This window comes from Mytilus trossulus, chromosome 12, assembly GCF_036588685.1.
Source record: "Mytilus trossulus isolate FHL-02 chromosome 12, PNRI_Mtr1.1.1.hap1, whole genome shotgun sequence".
NCBI classification, from domain to species: domain Eukaryota; kingdom Metazoa; phylum Mollusca; class Bivalvia; order Mytilida; family Mytilidae; genus Mytilus; species Mytilus trossulus.
Window position 1 is genome coordinate 55,436,410 of NC_086384.1, and position 25,664 is coordinate 55,462,073.

The 25,664-nt window shown below is 32.6% G+C and overlaps 1 protein-coding gene across 1 annotated transcript in view; it reads left to right on the forward strand.

Moving 5' to 3' along the window:
• LOC134692596 (uncharacterized) overlaps window positions 1-15,604 on the forward strand; it is a 112,648-nt gene extending 97,044 nt beyond the window's left edge. Inside the window, exons 20-24 of the mRNA XM_063553053.1 lie at window positions 610-687; window positions 3,061-3,254; window positions 9,518-9,683; window positions 12,090-12,260; window positions 14,935-15,604. Coding sequence (XP_063409123.1) covers window positions 610-687; window positions 3,061-3,254; window positions 9,518-9,683; window positions 12,090-12,260; window positions 14,935-15,164 — 839 coding nt within the window. The 3' untranslated portion in view covers window positions 15,165-15,604. The remainder of the gene's footprint in view (window positions 1-609; window positions 688-3,060; window positions 3,255-9,517; window positions 9,684-12,089; window positions 12,261-14,934) is intronic.
• Window positions 15,605-25,664: the final 10,060 nt, after the last annotated feature.

Below are 25,664 nucleotides of genomic sequence, written 5' to 3' on the forward strand. Positions count from 1 at the left end.
ATTAGTTATTCTTACTACCTACTTATACAAAAATTAACTAAACTGTTTGCTGTTGTAATAGTGGTTAAGAATATATAACACAACACAGACTGATGTACCCCTATTTTTATATTTTTTACCTATAGCTAGTATGTCTGTTTGTTTTGTTCACACATCGTTGTAAATATGTTAGTATTTTATGTGACTGTCTTACGAGTGAAATGTTTAGCTATAAAACCAGGCGTAATCGACCATTTGCTACAGACGAGAATGCCTGTACCAAGTCAGAATTATGACATTCCTTTGTTGTGTTTGAATTTTTGCTTTTGCCATTCGCTTCGGGACTTTCTGCTTAGAATTTTCCGTTCGGTATGTTCCGAATACTTCAATTCAAACCAATTCTAACCAAAAGAAGACATGCATAGGTTAATTATATTTAAGGAGTTATTGGAATCTATTTTTTAACGAGTAAATGATTTATCTATTTTTACCGAACCTAACATTTTTTATTACCAAATGAACATTTTGATACAATGTTAAGCTTTACATAGTGCGGATCGAAACATTTGTATCCATGTGTTATAAACTACATACACATAAATCAGGCCTAATTTGTACATGCTACAATAGTTTTTTCAGATCGTTATCAAAAGACAAAGGGCCAAATAGGATTGGCGTTAATTGTGAATTACAGTAAAAATAGAAAAGGTATGCTATTATTATTTTTTTTTTGTAAATTTTGCCTTTTGTTACAATACGCGTATAAATTATCCTCTGGTAGATCAGAAGGTTGAAGTCTATGAAAAAACCGATTCGTACATATCATATAGATAACCATACGCATGCGTCCATTTTATCTTATTTAATCAGCAATGGTAAACAAAAGAATGTTTACAATCTTTCATAGAGGTGGTCCAAATATGTCACTTAAATCAAATAATCATACTATATTAAACACAGGTAGATATCTCACAAAATAACATGCACTATTAGCAACACATCACACATCACATATATTAATTTAGCTATAAGTATTAGGTTACCAAAGGTGAAAATGCAAAACATGGTAGTGCATGCTCAAATAAAGTCTGATTCTTATTTCCTTTTAAAAATGTCGCGAACATATCATAAATGTTCATAAATTGGCGTTAGTATTTTAAAATTATTCAAAATAATAACTGGTTATGATTTGCAATGCTGGCAGTCTCGGTTTAGCTACTAATGTACCTAAAAATTACTTTGTCTAACCATTGCTAGTTAAAATGAAACCCAATAAAAATAGGAGTTTGATTCGGTACGCGTGTTTTGTTAACATAAGTATCATAAATGGCAATCGAATCGAATGGACATTCTTACTCAAAGACATCAGGTTATTCTTAAGTACTGGAACTTATTTACTGTGAAGTGTCGTTAACCAATCATATACACTGGAGAAAAGTTCGTTCTGCAGACTTTTTAATCATCAAGATTCCAGTAAGGATTCACTTAAACAGTCTTAAATTAATAAAAACATTTCTGCTCTCCTGATCTTTTTGAACATGGTGTATTCCATGTACCAAAGTGTTTAGTAACGGATCTACTTAGGTGTTCAGAAAGTTCACACATGCATGATATACTAAGGTCCCTTTACCATATAAACATGATAAAAAAAGGCTGTGAACTTTTATCATTCCGTAAGTTACAATCAAAGTCATTGACATTGTAGATGATATATGTTTTGTACAGACCTGGTTTGGTTTAATATACTTCATCTTAAGTTAGAAACGTATCTTAAGTCTGTTGCCAGAATGCTGTTTTATCGGAATAAATATCGGAACGATCTTTATCGGAATAAATATCGGAACGATCTATGTCGAAAGAAGCTACTGGACGGTTAACCAAATTTTCGCGTTTTCCATATATTCTTTTATCTCTTATTCTGTCTTTTGGTATACGTACATACCTTTTACAGTTGCAGTATGAATTTTCCTAATGTTATCATAAACCTCCAGTAATTAGAAATAGTTCTACATATTTAACATTAAAGAAGGAACTTCAACAGTTATTGATCCTAGATGGATCGATACCAGTTTACTTTGCAAAGTTCGAACTATAAAGGTGTATAAATTTTAAATATAAAATTACATTGTAAACGTCTAATATATCTATAATAGCAATTTGTTTTTAAAAGTTGGAATGATAGTTAGTTTCACAAAATCTTTATAGATTTAAACGACATGTCAAAACTTGCATTCAGTTTGACGGTTAAAGTCACAAAGTTCAGACAAATCGGATCATTTTCAAAATCATTATAGATTTACTAACTTCAATAACATTGTTCCGCTGAATGGGACACTAATTTATTCGAACTTGATCAATTTGTTTGTGAGCCATATGTAAAACTTTCCAAATTACTAGATCTGAACCCTAAATTGAAAATTTTGCTGACAGCCTGTAAGACGAAGTTCATCTGTTTATAAAATAATTACCATGAATATTCCCTTCCTTCTGAAATATGAATCCTTTTAGAAATATTGTACGCCCTGGCCGACATAATGGCATTTGTATAACACATTCGTTGCAAACAAACATTTCGCCTGAATATTGTATAAATATAAGAGTGCGATATTCAATACTTCTCTTCCTTTTTTAGTAAGAGTTCGGGTGTAATCAGAAATAAGAGTCATGATTGACTCTTTTAAAATTAGTATCCATAATTTGAAATGATAAAGTTTTAGTAAACGCAATCACATGTTTTTTCTTTGTGTCTTAAACTTAAAATCGTCAAAAGGAATCTAGGGTTAGTGTATTTTTTCTTGCTTCTCCATTATCAATTTAACATTATTATGTGGTGTAGATGAATCAATCAATCTTCTACCCATTAAATATAGCGCAGATTTCCGTATTTTCTCAAGCCTGTCGTATGTAAAAGTGATCGTGAATAATGTTCAGTAGTTTTTGCAATATCATTGTTCGAGTCTAAGGGATTATATTAATGGGGTTTTGTAGTTGTTAAGCCGAAACTATTCATTATTTCTTGATATTAAGGTGTTACACTTAAATTTGTCTCAGTTATGTGTTTTATCTGTAGTGCCTTTTCAGGGTCCGACGAAGACGTACGGAGGTTGGAACAATTCTTTTTAAAAAAACTTGGATACAATGTTAAGTGTGAACACAACTTGAAAAAATCGGATTTGATGGACACATTTGATTCATTCACAGCAGATGAAATGATGGGTAAAGCGGGAACAAAATACTACTGTTTTGTCCTTGTAATGATGAGTCATGGAAAGAAGGCAAGTTTTGATTATTTTTTACTGATATGCTGTTTATGACTATCATGTCATTATCTAATGTGTCTTACTTCCTGCCCTCACGAATAGTCCTAATATTTACCATTTGATTCCATATTTGGACATTCTTTTTTACCTATATATAAAAAAAATCCTTATCAGAACTATTGATAGCGTAGTATATACATTAAAGTTATTGCCAAAAAATCAACCAGAGACCATCAGATATAAGCAGATAAAATAAACCGAGATAGTTGTCTCATTGGCACTCACACCACACCTTCCTATATCTACTTGACATGACAATATGTAAAAGATATAAAACGAGAAAACCGACAACCTCACTTATGATGAAAAACCAAACTAGGAAACAAATACTCGTATAACCATAACAAGCAACGACATCTGAAGTTATGGTGGTTTACTAGGGACAGTCACAAACCGAATGTGGTGGGTTGACACGATTGCTGACGTTCAACTGCCTCACCTTGAACAGTGGATCAGATGAATCGTTGGATTCATCTGATCGTCCAGAATAATTGACACTTCTAACTTAAAACAAAAACAGATATATAAAAGACACCAGATACAGTTCAACGATTACTCGCAGATATTGACAGTAAGTCAAAAGACTTTTGTTTATAACCGTACATATATCGAGTAATAGGTATATTTTAACTCCTTGAATAATAAAATCCATGATAATATCGATAAAGTAAATAAATCAAAGATCCTAAAACAGTGTCAAATCCAAATCCACCAACAACCAATAATTTGATCTTCATTGAATAAAATTTAGAATTGAAATTGTGACCAATTGTGTAAAAAGACAACAACCCGATCAAAGAGCAGAAAACAGCCCAAGGCCACCAATGGGTCCTCAACACAGCGAGACAATTTTCAGCTGACCCCTGAACATGAATGTGTACCACTTGAAGCAATTAGTTGTATACAAATGTTCTCATTGCGTTTTTAATTTCATTAAGTTTGAATATCTCTCACAAACTTATTTCGGTTCACCAATTGATTTAAGTTTAAGTTTAAAAGAATAAATTTGATATGGCAATTTTATTTGCCGTAACTGGTATTTCAACTCCTTATTTATATTCTAGTGTGTTTAACTGATATCAAAAAAGAAAAGAAGATCAAAAATCTTTTGAATCAGTCATAATTTGATTAGCGTGATAAGCAATATAATACTTGTAAAGTAAAAGGTTTCAGAACTAGTGAGAAATGGTTATCGCTCTATATCAACTCGAGTTGTGTAGTTTCAATATATATTAATAACGAGCCTTCGGCGATTTATTTTTATTATTTCAATTGAAAAACGAGAGTTGAATTCAAGCAATATCCAAGTCTAACAAGTTGTTAAACCTATTTCTCTTATGGTCAACACTTTCATTGTGTTGAATTAAAAATACCGCGAGTCGTTGATCTAGTCTTTTGTACATACCAATATGACGTTATAATTATGTCCTGTCCCGGTGTCAAACTTTAACATTGTACATTTTCAAAATGTAATAAAAGGACTAGGTGTTATAAGGGCCAGTTTTGGCCCCACCTCCAAATTTAATTTAATTTGTCATGTTGTTACTCTATGCCATAAACCTTCTGACAATAATTGCATTTTAACTGGGTCTAACTAGTTTATTTTGTTGCCTAGCAACCAACATAATGGCGGAATTAAAGTCATCAAATATGATTAATATACAGCTTAAATATATTTATATTTGAAATTAAACATGTTTACCATGTAGCGAACTTTACACTCGTACACTTTTTAAATGTTACAAAATCAAATACTCAGTTTTGCCAAATTCATTGTTGTTTCTCCCTAGAAACGCATCTTTACCCATGGCAAGGTTATTTTGTTGTCTTTTTGACCAGATTTAATTTTTAGATATGTTGCAATAGAAAGGCCATTTGAGGTGCAAATTGTAAAAAGTAACAAACTCTAAAGTAAATGTTAAGGAGAAGAGCAATATTAAAACATCAACAAACAAACCAAAACCAGTGCTGGGACAAGAACATCTATTTACCGCTAAGAAATCTTAACAATAATTATTTAAAATAAATAGATACAGACACAAACATGCATTAAAGGGTGTTTTTAAACTTTGGTGCATTTCCATTACAGTACTCATGTTACAGATAGGGGTTGGGGTTGGAGGTGGGGGCACTTCTATTTACAAGGTGATAAGAGTTGCCTCTGGAATAGGTCACCTTTTAAAGCTTAAAATAAGTGACAAGTTAAAAAAACCTATCAGATATATATGATAAGGACAATAAAGTTCTGATAACTTTTTCGACTGTCAACTTGTTTGGTGTTCCTGCTGTTTCTTTATCAACCATTGTTTTTTCTCTTAAGACACTTAAGTATTCAACTTTTACATAAAATCACATGAAACCAAATCAATATTGGAAAAGGTTACTTTTTTTCCTACTCAATATATGAAAAGGTAGATATTTTTAAAATCATAAACCGGATGAGGTAACAAAACAGCGGCACCCTCTTATTAAAGCTTCTAAAGTGGGGTATAATTACACTTTATTTTTGCACATAATTATAAAATTATTCAAAACATAACCTTTAAAAAGGTAACAGATATGTAGGATGCTTACAGACTGCAGGCACTTGTTTCTATGCATGGTAAGGTCGACTATCCATATATATAAATATATATTCACGGATATATGGATAGTCTACCTTTTGCTGTTTCCGTTCTCTAACCACCAAGTTTTATGAAATGTGTTATCTATGCTCATTACCATCAAATACACATCCAATTGGAATATAGATAATTTCATTTTCAAAAGAAATCTCATGTTTCTCGCCAATTGTGTAAATTTAAGCAAAATAATCTTTAAGTTTGGTAAACTGCCCCCTCCTTTTCCTAACATAAATCATGGATCCGACATTAATACCAGAGAGAGAAGATTGTCCCGTTCAAACAGCAGAGTTTGAATTGATTTTCAGCAGAAACATAAGAAATGTACAGATTTTGTCATATTGCATGTCATAAAATTTCATAATTAAAAATAAAATGTCCTCCAAGTTTTTATTGATTCCCTCACAATATGTAGTTCATTGCTTTCAGATTTTTTTTACAAGTTTAACAAGATATACTTACGAAAATAATATAAAGAATACACGTTACATTCAAAAACAAAAAAAATAAAGTTCCTATAGGCACAAGAATGTAGAAACTAAACTTTGTCAGATGAATAGGTCCAATTTGGACGACAAATTTCAGCTTTGTATTGCTCTGTTTGGCTATCAAAAATATAAAATAAACTATCGAACCAACCTTGCACCAAAACACTTTTTATCCTACGTTTGATATGTATGAACTTGTCAAAATGTTAAAATTTCTAATTGGTGGTCAAAATTTAGAACACCACTCCACATTTCTGTATTTTTGCTTATTTTCCCAAATTTGACGTCATTTGCACCTACCATTGTTACGTCATCGAACCTTTTTTTTTAAGATAAAAACAGTCTTTTTTTAAAATCATTGACTCTTATTTTAATAATTTATGGAGGAAAATCTGCTAAGTAAGAAGTTTTATTATCTTGTAAATCTGGGGCCATTTTAGGCTATTATAGCCCCTACTCCTTTGACAAAAAAAAGATAGTCTTGTTAAAAGTATGAGAGAATGGTATATTATTGAAGAAATCACATATGCCTGTTTCCACGGACGAAATGTACATCTTCTTAACCTCTGAAAGATATCAGTGATCGATCAAATAGCCAATTGAAATGTCTTAAAGACATTCGATTGAGAACTTAACTTTACCTATCCAGAAATCAACGCGATTTTTGCTTATTTGAATATTATACTTAAGAAATCGGATACGGGTCACGGATATTATATAAAAATGAAAGGGAATTTTGAAAAAGTGTCTGTTTTAATTACAATTTAAGTGATAAACAGGTTGCCGGGGCAGAAAATAAAAATGCACAAAAGTTAAACCATTTAAACGAAACATATTGACTTTTGTTGCAATAAAATAAACGGTACCAATTTTCTTGCCTTGCAAAAATCAAGGTTTCTGAGCTATTTTAAAAATCGAAACGAAAGACTTTTTACATTGCAGTGTAAAATACTGGCTATAATAACTGAAATGTCAAATTTGCAAACTTCATGTTGAAAATTGGCTTACAAGGTCATTACAAAAACAGGTTGCCGTGGTGAAAATTGAATCTTCAATGGCCAAAGAATAAGCAAGGCCAAACCTTGTATGTGTAGTCGTTGAACTGTAGGTTCCCACGTAAAGTTAAAATGTCCTTATATTAAGAAGAATAAACTCACGAAAACACGAAAAATTCACTACATATTCGCGTTTATTGTTTTGATTTTGACCGCCTAACAGCTGTACGGAAATATATGGTTGTAAATAAGGATTCTTTTACGGGCACCTTATAATATCCGTGTTTTAAAGATTTCAATGATATCAAGCCAGTACAGTTCAAACTATTATCAAGAGATAAAATTCTCACTTACATATTATGAATATTAATTACCAAAAGCACTACTAATTTCTGGCTATGCGACAAAAATACGTAAAAGCAATGTTCCCTTTTTGGACTTTCGTTCACAGTGTAGCAACAAATAGCAAGGCCTGCATACGCAAACCTTTTGAATTTGATACATATATTCAGTTCTTACATTTTATATAATGGGTTCCGATATATAGCTTGATAGAGGAGTGATATTTACTAGCAAGCTCTTAAACCAAGGGTTTGACACATTACAGCTGTATGAATGCCTATCGGAAGTTGTATGGACGTCATCAGGATTTGACTGTTATGAAAAATACGTCTCACTAATAAGTACTTGTCGTATCTGTTCCGCGAGTGTGACAGCATTAACCACTGAGGCAAGATTGTGGTTTCCATTGATTGAACAGCTCTTTTGTTTAGTTTGATTAGGCGTTCGTGTTACGAAATTGTTTGTATCTGTATATTGTTTTATTGACCAGTTCTTATCTTTTGGCCGAGGAATTTGTCAATTTTCGGAGTTTGATTGTCTCCTGGTAAATGTTTCAAAGTCATAATGATGATAATATAAACAATAACTTATTTGCCTGCTTTCAGAAATTTAAAACTCGTTTTAGTCTCAACAAGGGCATATGATAACAAATCTATCTTTTAATAATAAGTTAATTTTTCGTCTACCGACATGGTCAAATGACAAATACAAAAAATTAACAATATGCCTGCTTGTGAATTAAAGTCATTAACTATAATTGTGAATTACTTGACACATAAGAAAACAAGTCTCACAATTGATGAACATTTAATGATTCAAAAATTATAAATAAATTTTCAACAACACGATCAATTATAATTATTTCTATACATGCTACATACTGGTCCATTTTTGCACTTTTAATCCAGAACACAATTGCACCGTATGAAAAAGACAATGGCTCATTTCACTAAACAATTCAAAATGTGGTGACTATGTGGATCGCATCTATCCCATCGAATTGGAGATAAAGGATACTACAGATACAATTAAGTCGGCTTCATATCTTGACTTACATCTAGAAATTGACAATGAGAGTCGGTTGAAGACAAAACTTTACAACAAAAGAGATGATTTCAGCTTTCCAATTGTGAACTTTCCATTTCTAAGTAGCAACATTCCAGCAGCACCTGCATACGGGGTATATATCTCCCCATTGATACGATATTCCCGTGCTTGCATTTCCTTTTATGATTTTCTTGATAGAGGGTTACTGCTCACAAGGAAGCTATTAAACAAGAGTTCCAAATGGTGAAGTTGAAATCATCCCTTCGTAAATTTTACGGACGCCATCACGAGTTGGTTGACCGTTATGGAATAACAGTTTCACAAATGATATCGTATATGTTCCTTACGTCGTAACTATAATCCCCTTCCCTTTCATGAATTTGACCTACCGAATCAGACTATTTACCGGATTTGAAATCACATAAGCAACACGACGGGTGCCGCATGTGGAGCAGGATCTACTTACCCTTCCGGAGCACCTGAGATCACCCCTAGTTTTTGGTGGGGTTCGTGTTGTTCATTCTTTAGTTTTCTATGATGTGTCATGTGTACTATTGTTTTTCTGTTTGTGTTTTAATTTTTAACCATAGCGTTGTCAGTTTGTTTTAGATTAATGAGTTTGACTGTCCCTTTGGTATCTTTCGTCCCTCTTTTAATGATAAGAGAACATAACTCAGTCAATGAGAACGGCGTGTGTATATTTCAGATATCCACGAGAGGGGTAGAAAAGAAGGGACCTACCATTTAAATTATTGGGATATAAATTGTACGATTATACAGATGTTGTTTTTGTAAAAAATCTTTTACAACTTCAGGACAATCTTGTATGTGTTGAAGATCATGTCAAGGTGAAGGAAATTGTGGACAAATTCAAGCTTACAGATTTTGCAGGTATGCTTAAATATTCACATAGTTCAAATCCTGTCCATTTGATGCATAGTTAAACGGATATTTGCTCGCTTACGTATGCAGATAGCCCGCGAAATGTTTGAAAATGAATTTGATTAATACGCAAGTGCTTTGGAAGAGAAGCCAAAGATGCTTGTGTGCTTTTAAATATCAAAAGCGATACAATGCATGTACATGTTTTCAATTTGTCCGTTAATAGAAGAAAAAATGAACACAAGAGATGCTCTAATGTAAGACTATATTATGTATTGGTGCATATACCAAACCATAATTGTTTTTACTATAGTTTATTATTTTTTGTGATCTTCTTTCAGCCTACTTTCTTCTGTGTGCATTTTTATTTAATCAACATATATAGGAAGCATGTCAACTACTGAACCTTCAATTTTTATATAAAAAAAACCCATCAAACATGGAATCATGCATTCCTGGTAGTAGTCCTATCATTTGGTGTGGCGTTTCAATGAAATACAGTCAATACTCTTACAAATTGAAACATGCTAACACTATTTTTAAATTTGCGTGATTTAACCCTTTTGTGATATAGTATGAAAAATACCATAAACATTGACGATACTTCGTACAGAACTGATACCTGCAGAAAGAATACAACGTCAACATTCGCCATCTTATTTATCTTATCTCCTTTGGGTGCAAAAAATGTTTTACTCGGACCCTCTCTAATGAATATGAAATTTTCCCGAGAAAGTAGAGAATGCAAATATTGGTCAATATCAATGCGATATACATTAGTCTGAAATTCTTTACTTTAAAGTAGCATGTACGTAAATTTGTAAACTAACGGATTTTTATGAATTGTTTGAAACGATTTAAGCATATATTGATATATGCAACTGAAAAAAAAAAATCAAATAAGATACGAGACTACTCCGAGTATATACTTTTGGATACGTAGCAACTTGAATTCGCTTTAGAAATCAGTACGAATTATAGAATACACGTTATATCTCAGAAAATATTGAATAATTTGAATGTTAATTTCGCAGAAACGTGTCGTAGGAACATTTTAAAAATCATGTTATTGCCACTTACATTTCCGTTTAATTGTAATGGAATTTATAAAGGGGGTTACCAAACTAGGTTTCGCTGTATACATCATTCTGGGGTCTGTATAATATTTAATGAACGTAATGAAAATAGATATCGAGTCGTGACGTCACGATACCATATATCTATTTTTGTACCTATTACCGTCAGATATATCAACTCGTGAAGCCAAATAAATATGTCGTCAAATATAATATTTTTGTTCCAAGTCATATTTGACATTTTGTGTGTATCCACATACGGTCTCTGAAATATATTGAATATTAGCTGATTTCTTTTTTCGTAAATACATATTGGAATACCATCATTGTGTAGAAAAAAAAAACGAAGATGGGTTATAATTGCCAATGAGACAACTTTCCAGAAGAGACAAAATGACACAGAAATAAACAGCAATAGATCACCGTATCGTCTTCAAAAATGAGTACCGCATAGTCAATTACAAAAAGGCCCCGAAATCACAAATGTAAACAAACGTTAAGCTAGTTTTTCAACCTTTTTGGGTAAAATGAAAACTAAACATGCATTTAAAGGATCAAAATAATGTAGCATATGAAAAAAGTTCTTTCGAATTAAAACAGCATGCTAAGTAAAATATATAGATTACTTGGTAACGGAAATTTGGATTTTTTTTGAAAATCCAAGGCAGATATGTTTATGAAATTTTACTGATGGTGGATTGTAAACATTAATGTGTTTGTTTTTGTGGTATTTTATATTTAAGATTTTGTTGTTTTTACGTCGTAGAACAGGATTTCAAACGGAAAACTAGAAGCACATCGGATCACTGTTTGTTCAATAAATGCATGTCCATGACAATGAGCTGACGCATTCGCGTTTTTGAATTTACGTCGACATATCGATTTATGACATGTCGTTTGAAAAGATCGGAGCACTGCCTGCATTCGAAAAATAAAATATTAAGGCGTCATGTGAATCAAATCAATTGTGGAAGTGGTTGTGTATGGATATGTTTTTTAAAGTAATTTCTTTTAAACAGAAGCGACTATCCTAAAAACTAAAAAACAAGCTAGTGTAAATGCATCTGTTATAACGAGTGTGTATGCGCGCGCGAACGTGTGCGTGTGTGTTGAAGTTTCGGTTGTATCAAACAATATATGCTTAAATAAAAGTGTCTCTCTCAATTTATAGATTTGGATGTATATCATGAGGTCATATATGGCTCTTTTACCTTTCCGTCTTAAACGTGACTTTTAGAGATTTCTGAACATTTTGTTGTGGTTTACTTCTGTTACAGTATCGTACTTGATCGATTAACCCAATACAATAAGCTTATTTGAAAATGTATTATATTCATAGGGAAACCAAAGTACCTTATATTCCAAGCATGTCGAGAAGGTCTAGAGCAGTCATATAGACATGCAGCTGACGTTTCTGACGCAAACGGTCAACTGTATGGTGATGATAAACCACTTTCCGCAAAACGTCACCAAGATTCCGACATGCTCCTATCTTTTGCAACGACGCCAGGTAAAATATTAATAAAAATAGTTACGACTTATACAATAGGAAATATAAATCAACCCAAGAAAATAGCAAACTATGTTCGGAAGTAATCTATTGTTTTTATATGCATCCAGCATCATATACTCAATAATAAAACTATTTCACTATTAAAATTCAACTGGTTTCAATTGCGTCAGCAGAAATATTCAATTGACCTTAACCTATAACGTCGATTCATATATGTTTATGACAAAATTTCAATCGCTAAAACTTATTTTAGAGATGCGAAATGCTCCTTTAGTATATATACACATGGAAAAAAGTATTGCAACACCGAATTAAAATTCAAATTAAAAAAAAACCTCTTTATTTTGTGTGATATAATTTGTTGAAATAGAACAAGTTAAAAATTATTTAAATCTCACCTGAGTTCAATCAATAAATATCGACTCGATAAGTTCTTATCTGTAGATGCAGCCACTGTACCCGTAAATAATAAAACAGATGTTTGTATCCTCATTGTTTTCAACACTTTAAATAACCAAGTTTATAAAGTTATGTGATTGCCACATTGTAAAGGGTCCTACATAAGAGAAGCAGGTATATCGCTGTGACAATTGCACGCATTGTTGGTCATCACCATTCCACTATAAGTCGTTTTGAGAATAAAAATCAGGCAACACACGATGTTAAAGACCTTCCGAGATCAAGAAGACCCCTCATAACATATGCTAGGGAAAATCAAGCATAATGCAGGTTTGTCAGAAGGAAACCCATTGCAAACAATACAATTCTAAAAAGAGATTAAAAACCATACAGGAGACTTTAAACAAGAACTGTTCGAGATCGATTCATCGCTACTGGTTATCGTGCGACCTTTGCTAACGAACAGACATACAGTGGCCTGTGTCCAATGTAGTGCCGAGCTCGCCAAAGTTAGAAATTAGCATTGTTCCAATGGAATTCGGTTTATCTTCCCTGGCACGATCGCAGCCCGGATTTAACCATATCGAGTATACATGGGACACTATTGGGCGTCAAGTGCACGAAAGGGCACCGCAGTTCAAACACGTCATAAAATAAACATTGCCCTTTATCAGGAATAGTTGCGGTTACTTCAGCAACACATTCGTAGACTGTCAGCAGGAATCAGAGGCGGTTATCTGTTTGAATGGTAGCTTTACCAATTACTAAAGGCTGAGCTTTTAAGGTTTTAAAAATCAAGGTGTTGCAATACTTTTTTCCATGTGTATATAAGAAAACGTGTGACTATGGTGTCTTACAGTTGGCAGTATTACGTGTACGTAGACATCTACTAAGGGGTATCATCTCGAATTGCAATGATCGACTTTTTTGTTTATCGACTACCATCTTTATTATAAAAAAATTATTCTGATCAATGCAGTTTTCTTGGCACACGGTACAGCCACACGTTAGGATTTATCTAATACACGAAAATAATTAAAAAATATCATATATAATTATGTATTGGTAAGTTTTTACCACTTTTTTATGTATACATGTTCCGCAGTTATATCTACAATTTACATGCTATTGATCATGATAGAATTTCATTTACTACCACTGGGTCGATGCCACTGCTGGTGGAGATTTATTTCCCCGAGGGTATCACCAGCCCAGTAGTTTATAAATTAACTGTTAACAAAATTTTGAATTTTTGAAATACTAAGGCTTTTCCACCTCAGGCATATATTACCTTAGCTGTATTTGGCAAAACTGTTAGAAAGTTTGGTCCTCAGTGCTCTTCAACACCGTACTTTGTTTGGCCTTTTTAACTTTTTTGGATTTGAGCGTCACTGATGAGTCTTTTGTAGACGAAACGCGCGTCTGGCGTATATACAAAATTTAGTCCTGGTATCTATGATGAGTTTATTTGCACCCATAAATTTTTTTCAGTGCTGTTTTGTTGTGTACCATATTGAAGATTGTGTGTCCCCTTGTGTCCCCTTGTGTACCCTAATGCGTTGATTAGTTAGTTATATTGCTTCACTATGCTGTATAATTATAATCGCTATCGGATTTTTATGGTTTACTGTTGAGACAAATAGTATGACATATTGACTTTATTGCGGTTGTTAGTTAAAATCATCCCAAAAATAATAAAACTCTCTTGAAATTCCTCTGCATAAAAATTCTTCCTACATTTTCAGCGTTTAAATCTAAATTAGATTTGTCGGACACCAATGTGAATATTCTTCCCGCCAAAGTATAGGGGATACTTGTTTTTGTTTTTTGTCTAACCCCTTTTGTATAACGGCAAATACATGAATAACAGGCGACACTTATCCTGTCGATTCACTTCTTAAAGAGTCCTTCAGGTTTTGATTTTGACTTGCTTTGTATTTTCTGAGAAAACATTTGCATATTGATAAATTGTTGTAACTTCGAGTTTTATCCCGTTGTCGGTATTAAATACCTATATTGTCATATATGGTTAAAGAGTAACTTTGTTAACACAATAGATTACCTTAGCTGAGCTGTATTTGGCAAAACTTTTAGGAACTTTTGACCCTCAATGCTCTTCAACTTCGTACTTTTTTGACCTTTTAGAACATTTTTGATTAGAGCGTCACTGATGAGTCTTTTGTAGACAAAACGCACGTCTGGCGTAAATATCTAAATTTTATTCCTGATATCTATGATGAGTTTATTTGATAGAAGAGATAACTATTTTTAGGTTATATAGCCTACAGGAAAGTTCCACATGAGGAAAATCAATGGATTGGTTCGTGGTTTATACGTGCATTGCTAGAAGTATTCGAGAAAAAGTACAAAAAAACTGACGTTATGAAGATGCTTGAGGAAGTAAGACGAAATTTAAATGAAAATGCAGATTATAGACCACAAGATGGCAAATGTCAAATATCTGAGGACGTATCTACTTTGACCAAGTCATTTTTCTTGTAAAGATATATTTAAGCTATATAATCAGTAATTTACTCCACATTTGATGACACAAGCAACATTATCAATAGGAAAATAAATATTATATTTTGTTAAAATGTATTATTAACACTGAAGTTAAGTACAATTTACCTGTTTGTATTCCATTCTCAGATGCTTTTCGTTTAAAAACTATTAGGATATGTTGGTGCATACTTAAGGGAATACGATACAGTAGCAGGGGCAGATAATAACGTTTTCAAAACTGTTCGTGTTGTTTTCGCGACGTTGGTAGCCAGAACGTTGTAATTTCGCGATGTTTCTAATAAGAACGTTAACATTTCGCGACGTTGCTTTAAAAGAAGTCATATTTCGCGGAATATTCACTGACGTCATTAATTTTGGTTGCGCGAATTTCTAAAAAGTACCTGCTAAAAAAGTGACCATGCCGTTTCTAAAAGACGGAAAAATACGCCGAAAAGCAGTGATATTTTTAAAAGGAGAAATACTTGAGATGTACAAAAATAAAGTCAAATACAATTTTGCATAACGAAATTGAAGAAATGGTGATAGACACAGAAGAGAGTACTGACAGTATAACATGGAAAGACGGAAGAAGAATTTTGGAGCTTTTTAGTCTGGCACTGAATAACTTTCAAAACTGCACGGCCCAGAGGAATCTGCTCAACGTAGAGAAAGAAAAATTGCAAGGATTGGGGTCTATCTTACTATTCTTGCTTAAACTGTAACATGCTGAAAAACATTTTACCAATAACACAATTCGGTACAAAACGACCTGCAATAGCTAATTATGAGTATTGGTACATGTAGCTGCTAAACGTCCAGCGGCAAATATTTAATTGCACATGTATGACATCCAAATGTAATTTTAATGAAACTTAAAGAAATGAGAAAACGTATGAACCCGTGATTAATGATAAAAAATTAACAAAATCTATGGCGTGTAGGGTGGCCTAATCGTGTTTGGTGTTGAAACCATACACAAAAGTCATTACTACGGCGTGTTGTACAGATGTGCAATATTTTTCATGACGAGAACAGTTATTTTCATTTATTGATAATGAATTCGAAGTAAATAATACTATCTTGAATTGAAAAACATCAGAATCAAAATAGTTAAGTTTGTGTCTTTTTCTTTTTCTTTTCTTGTTTAGCATTGGCAGCCTCCAAATTTTACGGAGAATTGTCATTGTAAGACCCAATTTAACAGATTATCAATGAAATAACAAAACCGACTGCATGTGCGAGACCCTCATTGGTGGACAAGGTCGTATAACACCCCTATTCGTAAATAAAATAATAAATAAAGAGAGTGTCTCATCCTGTTCTGGACTTGAAATTGGTACATAAAAAAAATTGCCGATTTTAATTGATATTTTAAAAACATATAATATTGTATGTGTATGTAGAAAAACTGAAAATAAAAGTCCATTAAAAAGATTTCAAAACAAGAATGTGTCCTCAGTACACGAACGCCCCACTCGCACTATCATTTTCTATGTTCAGTGGAACGTGACATTGGTATAAAAACTCTAATTTGGCATTGAAATTAGAAAGATCATATCATAGGGAACATGTGTACTAAGTTTGAAGTTGATTGGACTTCAACTTCATCAAAAACTACCTTGACAAAAAACTTTAACCTGAAGCGGGACAGACGAACGAACGGACGGACGAACGAACAGACGGACAAACGAACGCACAGACCAGAAAACATAATGCCCCTCTACTATCGTAGGTGGGGCATAAAAATTTATTGGTGTCGTTTTTGGTTTGAATTTAAGCAAAATATTACCAATAGATGCAGAATTGTCACACGTTAGTTTGTTTAATTGGTTGTAATCTTTTTGTATATGAAACTGGATGTAATAGACCAAAACGAGAAAACGCCCGTTCACATGCTGTTAAAAGGGCTGTAATTAAATGCTGTCTTTCGGTATTGTTCATCATATTTGTAGTTTGTTCATTGTTTTGTACTTAAATCAGGCCGTAAGTTTCCCGTTTGAGTTGTTTTGCATTTGTCATGTAGGGGCCTTTCATATCTTACTATGCGGTATGGGTTTTACTCATTGTTGAAGGCCGTCCGATGTCCTATAGTCGTTTAGCCATTTGGTCTCTGATTGAGATTTGCCTCATTGGTATTCATACCACGTCTTCTTATTTGTATAAGCTTGTTCCTATTGCACTTCATGCAATGTATTGAGAGATAAAAATTGAAGTATCGGCAAATGTAGACCAATTTCAGACAGACAGATCAGAAAGTGTACACACGTTTAAACTCGTCGTATAGTTAGACGATTGGACAGACGAACAAAGTGTTTTAAATATAGCTTTACTTCCAGACAAACAAGTACGCCAATATTCATACGTATACGCCGTAACAAAGGTTATGTACAAATATGTAACTTATCTATTGATAAAGACATCGTTCAATATTATTCTCTTATACCGGCTGCTGTACTTCCTATGAAATATTACATTACAACTTCATTTTCGGTCGATTGAGGCAATAATGGCATGAGTTGAATTGCACAAAACAGCTCTTATTATTAAACAAGAAGTACTGATTATATTTTAAATTTGAAAGATGATTATCTTTTGAATGTAAAAAAAAATCAAAGTACGTCGGGACCTTTTATAGTTGGTTCACATTTTGTCATGTCAATAATGTTGTCTATCCTCTTACAGTACATGAAGCAATTTAGAACTAATGTCGGACGGAGATGCATCTTTATACTTCTATCAGATTTTCTTTTTTGCCGTACATCTGACAAAGCAATCTGCTAGAATCCTTTTATATAGTCTTTTTTTTTTTATTATGAAAAGGTTCCTGTCCAAATTTCGTTTCGTAAATGTTTAGCACAAATATTTTTCCATTTTATGATTAACCATCTTATAAATTTTTATGATAAGTATCAACGCTTTGAAAAACACCTGCATATACTTGACAGCGAACTCGTGTATGGCGGGAATGATTACACGACGTTGTTGCGATTTAAACTTAATTTAACGTAATTTAGCGCCATACTGACAGACGTCATAAAAAAATAAGGTAAATGGCTTTTATTGAAAAAACAAGCACATGGACCCCAATTTTTTTCTTCTGCAATCAATTAAGTACTGTTTCAAGAACACTCCGCCAAAATTTCAGGAAAAAATCAACGATCAAATTTTTTCTGCACTTCCGAAAAGACGCAAAAATATGGTCAATTTCTTTATTTCGGATATAGCATCTAAATCCGGAACATGATTATTTAATATAACCTTAAACTTGTTTCAGTATCTTGATGCCATGGATCAAGGGAATATTTTACAGAAAACCCGGTTAAGTTATGACTTTTCGTTCAAAAGTATTGTTACTTTCTTTAAAAGTCATAATTTATGACATTACAGGGATTTTCTTCCAAATATGCAAATTTCGAACCAAATTATCTCAAAAAGTAAGTCATGAAGGTACTTTTTTCTTTGCATATTTGCAAAGTACACATTGAAATTGACCTTCTATCAAAATTTTAAGAAAAAATCAACGAGGGATCTCTACTGTATCGTATGCCCTTAAGGCCTACGGTTTAATAAGCCTGTTTTACTTCATAATTCAACTAATGTCGAAAAACGATTCATTATGATGTAAGGTAATCAATTTCAAATAATGAGAAAACAGGATATCTTGTAGTGGTATGGTTTGTACAATCTTGCATATTGGATGAACAAGAATATGAATAAATAAATGCAGAGCAATACTAACTGATTAGTAAGACATATATATACATATATAATACATATGTGGTTTTTGTAAATGCCCCTCTGGCTAATTTCATTCATGTAGAATATTTTGTTATTCTCCCGCTGCGTATCATTCAAGTGATTGTTCTGATCAATTCAAGACCTTGAATGTGATTCAAGTCATCAAAATAGTGGTCCGGAGGTACTGAACTTGTTTTGGAAGAAATCTATAATCGTAATTGATTTTCGGCAGGCTAATTATAACATCTTTTAAGTTATTTTTTTATGTCAAAAAATACAAAGAGTGTAAATATATATATGTATGGATGTGAATGTGTGGTTTTTTTTTGTGAGAGAGGCAAACACTGATTATACTGACGCAGATCTCTGATCGCCAACATAACCGTGTGCAAAGAAGACTAATTCAGTAATGATCAAGTGACGTTTTAATTTTAAAACATGTATATATTTCTCTATTTTTAAATAATGTATGTTAACAAATAAACAAAGAGTTGCTGAGTTCTTTATTGCAATTAATTTGCAGGCAAAGAATAAACAAATCGGATATAACCATAAATATGGTTGAACTTTAGATGATAAAGATCCGATAACGGAAATTATTACAATTCCAAATATTCGAACTTGAAATACTGGATACCTAAGGTGCAATAAATTTATTCATACCTTAAGTTACATCTAGAATATCACGAGGCAAATAACGTATTAAAAATTCATTGTTGAACCGGTGCTGTTCAATTTAAATAACATAAATAGGGATTTTGTATGATATACTTAAAGCAATTCCGTTTACATTTTTTTGCATGCAAAATAATAAAATACCGATTTCCAAAAACAAATTCAAAACATAAAGTCCGTTATCAAAAGGCAAAATCAAAATGCGAAATAATTCAAATAAACATTTTTTTGTCTTGATGATTGTTGCTCAGTTTAAAGGTACTATTTTGTAGACTGTTTTTTATTCCATCATGGTAATATTATCGACTTATCATTTTTCTTTTCTCCGCAAATGGTACATGTATTCTCTGGCTTTTGTTTTAACTCTAGTAAACACAATTTAATAATTACTTAATCAAAAGATATATTTAGCTCGGCTTGCCTCGAAGGGTCTAATAATCACTTGGCGTCTGTCGTGCGTCGTTGTCGTCCGTTAACTTTTACAAAAACCTTCTTGTGTTAAACTACTGGGCCAAATAAAACCAAACTTGGCCTAAACCATCCCTGGGGTTTCTTGTTTAAAAACATGTTTCTGATTATCCACCCCATCAATCAAGATGACCGCTTTGGCTAAAAATAGAACATGGGGAAAAATGCAGGTTTTGTTAATCAGGTCAAGATCTATTTGCCTTGAAATGTTTAGACGCATCCGTTGTTGGATTGTTGCCCCTGAATTGATTATATTAAGGAAATTTTGCAGTTTTTGGTTCTTATCTTAAAAAGCATAATGATAAGGATAAACAGTAAACAGCAAAAATAGTTCAACCAATTAAGATCTACAAATAAGTCAACACGAGATTAAAAGGAGTTATGGCCTTTAAAATCAATTTGTCACAACTTTTAGCAAATTTGATTTTTTTTAAATCATCTCCTCTGAATCTTCTGGGCCAAATTAAATCAAATATAGCATAAATCTTCCTTAGTGTATCTGTTTGAAAATGAACGAAACGACCCTGCAAAATAATCAAGATGACCGTCATGGCTAAAAGTGGAACACAGGGGTTTATTATAGAAGTCCATGGGAAAATTGTAAAAAAACAATCAGATGGTCAATACTTGAAAACTAATTTCAATAATGATAAGGGGTCTACAGTTACTATTGTAAGACTACAATGGTATTACCTGCTTTTAATTTAACTACTGGGCCAATTTAAACAAAACTTGGGGTCAATGACAATTGAGGTATCTAATACTCTTTCTTATGAGTCTAACCTTATTTGGTATGATTTTCAAAATCACATTAGATACAGGTGAGCGACAAAGGCTCTTGAAAGTTTGTAGTTTTTTAACCGCAGTTTTGCAAATGTTGTGTTGTCTTATATTAATCTTATATCTTTAGTAGTATACCGCATAATTTATTATGTATAATCAGAACTATTGTGGTTGGTTAAATAATGTATATGTTTTGCTTTTTATATTCATGGGTGTTGGGCGTTGTGTGCAAAGTACATTCTTTTCAGTTTAAGATTCGCTTAATAGAAGCTGTATTGTCTTAAGTTTACATTTTTCTGTATGTATGCTTTTTGATGAATAAAACTGCTTTTTGTCATAGAGTTATATTTTTCTTAATAAAGATAATCAATCTAGGAAGCAACATACGGAGCAAAATCTGCCTCTCATTACATAAGTATCTGATATCAACACAGGTTTCGGTGAAATTCGTTGTTTTATATGTTTTGTTTCGTAGACGTTTTTGCTGTGTCGTCGTTTTTTGTTTTTTGACACGGCGTTGTTATTTGTTCTTCAAATTATGAGATTGAATACCTCTTTGTATCATCTTCCGCCTCTTTTAGCTAATGTTTCTAGTATATTTTTCGACCCCTGAATATGCTATTCGCAATGAAATTTGGGTTGTAAACAGTATTAATCTATGAAAAACCACAAAAAAACAACCAAAAGAGTATAAGGCTGATAACTATATTGTGTTTCATGCAAAAGTGACTTGATGTTAATGAACTGCTGTTGAAACTCAATGAATCATTATTCACGTACATTTGCATTTACACAAAACTGATTTGACTTATAAAATTGAGAATGGAAATTAAGAACGTGTCAACGAGACAAGAACCCGACCAAAGAGAAGACAACAGCCGAAGGCCACCAATGGGTCTTCAATACAGCCAGAAAATCCTGATCCCGGAGTCGTACTTCAGTTGGCCATTAAACAAAAATGAGTACTAGTTCAGTGATAATGAACTTCATACTAAACTCCGAAATATGTAAAAAGTAATATCACAAAAATACTGAACTTCCGAGGAAAAATTAATCGGAAAGTCCCTAATCAAATGCAAAAATCAAATGACAAAACCCACCAAACGAATGGATAACAACTGTCATATTTCTGACTTAATAAAGACATTTTCAAATGTAGAAAATGGTGTATTGAACCTGGTTTTATAGCGCTAATCCCCTCTCATTTGTATGACAGTCTTACCAAATTTCGTTATATTTACATAGATGCGTGAACAAAACAGACAAAACAAATAAAATAGTCAGAATATAGGTACAGCAGTCATCAATGTGTTACAATCTCAAAACAAACAAACATTTACAAAAAAGAACAAAAAGCTTCTATCAAATTAAAAAAAACATATTCATTGCTTCGCATGTCTGACGTCAGAAAATGTAAACGTCACATAGGAAGAAATTTTGTCGTTCAATGTTGATTTAAAGAAAATATAATTTCGCATGGGAAATGGTGGTAAACAGGGTTAAAAAATCAAAAGATATGTTGGAATTAGTTTCATATATAAACCGAGATTTATAATTGCCAGAAGGTAAAAGAAACTAAAATTGAAAATCCTACAAGACCGACAAAGGCCAAAGACTTATGACTAGGGACAGGCGCAAAAATGCTGCGGGATAAAACTTTTTTTTTTATATCCCAACCAACCCCTATACCTCTAGCCAATGAAGAATAAAAAAACACAAACAAATACGCACAGTAAAAAACTCAGTTTAAAAGAAGTCCGAGTCCGATGTCAGAATAAGTAACAAAATAATTTAAACAAAATGACAACGATGCATAGATTAACAAAGGACCCCTTGCAGTTACTGACATGCCAGCTCCAGACTTAAATAAACTGATTGAAAGATTATGTCTTCATATTATGAATATCAAGCACAATCTCTCTCGTTAGGGTTTAGTATCATACCATCATTAAATATATGTAAAAAAATAACCCGTATCATGCCAACAACAGGTTTCAGAATAAATTCGTTTATTTCCGATGCAAAGACCCTGTTAGTGAATCAATGTTAAAGCCACAATACGCCATCTTTGATGACCTGACAACAGTATCGTAACTATATCCTTTGTTAATAAGTCCGTTTAAAGGTTTTGTTAGCTCTTGAGATGAAAACCGACACTTTTGTGCTTTCTAAAGAATAAAACCATACAAAAATGGATGTGATATACCTGAACGTATAAGATGTCTGCAAGTTGATTTATATTTACGAATGAGGTTCTTGTATCGATGATAAAGTTTAGTAAATGTTTTGACTAGTTTGTGATATCGAAAAACCCGGAATTAATAATTTTTATTAATACATATATTTCTAAAAACGTGTATGTTTTACATACACAAGCGACGCGTACAAGTTGAGATATATACAATCCATAAGATGGTGACAAAGAAACACCGCCATCTTAAAATGAATGATTAACCATAGGAAATAAAAAATAATCTCTATTATCATAAATTTTGGTATTAAGCTTCTCGTTTATGATATAGGTATAATGATTCAGGAAAGGGCAGTGTTCATTGTTAGTATTAGCTTTATTCAAAGTCAGTTCAATAGGATTTATCTCTTTAATGTACATACTGAAGTCGTTATTTTTGAGCGCCAATATATCATCCAAAATATAAAAACTTATTATACAATATAATACAAAAATAAAGAAAATGTCTGGATAAGTAAGGTACTGCAATGTCATATGACGGCCATGATACCACCATAGGAGAAAAAATGTGACAAATCCAGCCTACATTGATGTTAATGTTATAAACTTATTTGCAATATCTTAAGTAAACCATATAGTCATTTTTGAAGGCCATGCAATAATTCTTAGTTTCTGTCCGTCTAAAAAGGAAATTCCTTAATCAAATGGCACTCTACCATCTACATTGATATGCAAAGAAATAGTTATCAGGAATAAGTTAATTGTGATACTGTAAACGTCAAACCTGTGTTTATCGTATCCTTTAGAATGCTTTCAATGAGTGGTCATGGTCTCACGTATCAGAACACTGACTGCTGTACCCATGTTTTTTACATTTCATCTATTATGTCTGTCTGTTTTATTCACACTGTGTTGCCAATATAATGTAATATTGTACGAATGGCGTACAAGTGATTGGTTTAGGAAAGTATAAAACCCGGTTAAATCCATCATTTTCAGCATAAGGAAATGCCTGTACCAAGTCAGGAATGTGACAGTCGTCTTCCATTCGTTTAATGTGTTTGAGATTTTAATTTTGTCATTTGATAAGGGACTTTCCGTTTTTAATTTGTCTTGGATTTTTTTTTAAATATTCGGTTTTATGTAGAAGCATCCATGCACGTCTTGATCAATCGGTGTTACATGTGTCATACAAATCTATAAACAAGAGAGCTGTATTGGATCAGAGGAACCAATAAACCCCTATATTGTTTTTGTTTAATTCGAAATTGACTTACCATTATTTCACGATGATTAATATCTAACGGGGGTCAAGTATTGCGAGACGATCGCGAAAGCTCTGGTATCGGATCGTGAAAGACATTTAATCGAGAAGACATATAAAAGATCAGTAAATAATCTAATATAATTAATTACACAGACAAATTTATAACAAAATAAAATTGTCTGTCACAATGGTTCAACATTAAGATAAGTATGTGAGAAAATCCAGTTTTAAAAGTACACAGTTTTGAAGAAAAAAAAAGGCAGATTGCTTCTCGACATTTCAATGACATAAAAAAAGTTAAAAAAAATGATTTTTTCACAAATTCGAATAAAATAAACTACTTTTATTCGAATGAGGGCATTTCATTTGAATGAATCAAATGGTTCTCATAGTTATTTTGTATAAACATAATCTGAAACTTGGTAAAAAAAACAACATTTACACAAAATTGATTTTTCGGATTGTGAAAGATCACGTACCGCTATTTGAAGATCGTGAAAATTGGATCGTGAAAGATCTGATGCTACGAAGATGTTCAAATTATTCTTCAATTATATGCGAAAAACTAGATTGGCCAAGATCCTCAATAAATTAAGGCATTTTAAAGTATCAATATTTTCAGAAAATCTTACCTGGGTTGAGTTCAATATCGTAGCAGCTACGTAGCTGCTATCAATACCTATGTTACGGCTAGTCTATAGCTACACGTTCAATAGTCAAAATCTACGTAGTACTACGTAGCCGCTACGATATTTGAACGCAACACTGTAATGATGATTTGGGGCCACGCAACTACCGATATAACTGTATGACATAGTGCAGTCGCCAAAAAAGCAAATTTTATATTATCTGGGAACAGTCTAACTAAATATATATTTGTATAATAGTTGGCTAATTGTAGGAAGAAGGTTTTGTTCATGTCATGTGAAGTACTCACAAAGCACGAGTTATAGGATAGCTACATTTTGTATATTGGATCCTATAATCACATGTCCGTAAGACAGGATTTATCTGACCTCGACTTTGCCTCCTTTCATGGATGAAGATTTAGTTTTGTGGGTCGGGGATTCGTTAAGCTTTAGGATAACTGTCTGTTGTTATGATTGTAAAGTGTAAATTTTCGACTTCTGCAAGGTTTCAAATAACATTGACCTCATTATCATGCATCATTTAGCAATGTTCGTTTGATGTTGTTTTGCCTTTTGTATGTATACAAGTATGCTATAGCGCCACGGTATTTGGTGTATGGTGTACATTTCTGTTTGCATGTTTCATATATGACGTCAATTGTATTTGATATATTGAATGATAGTAAGAAGTCTAGGTTTGGTTGTTGGTCAGGGTTCATATACTTTTGACCTTATGTTCCAAATTA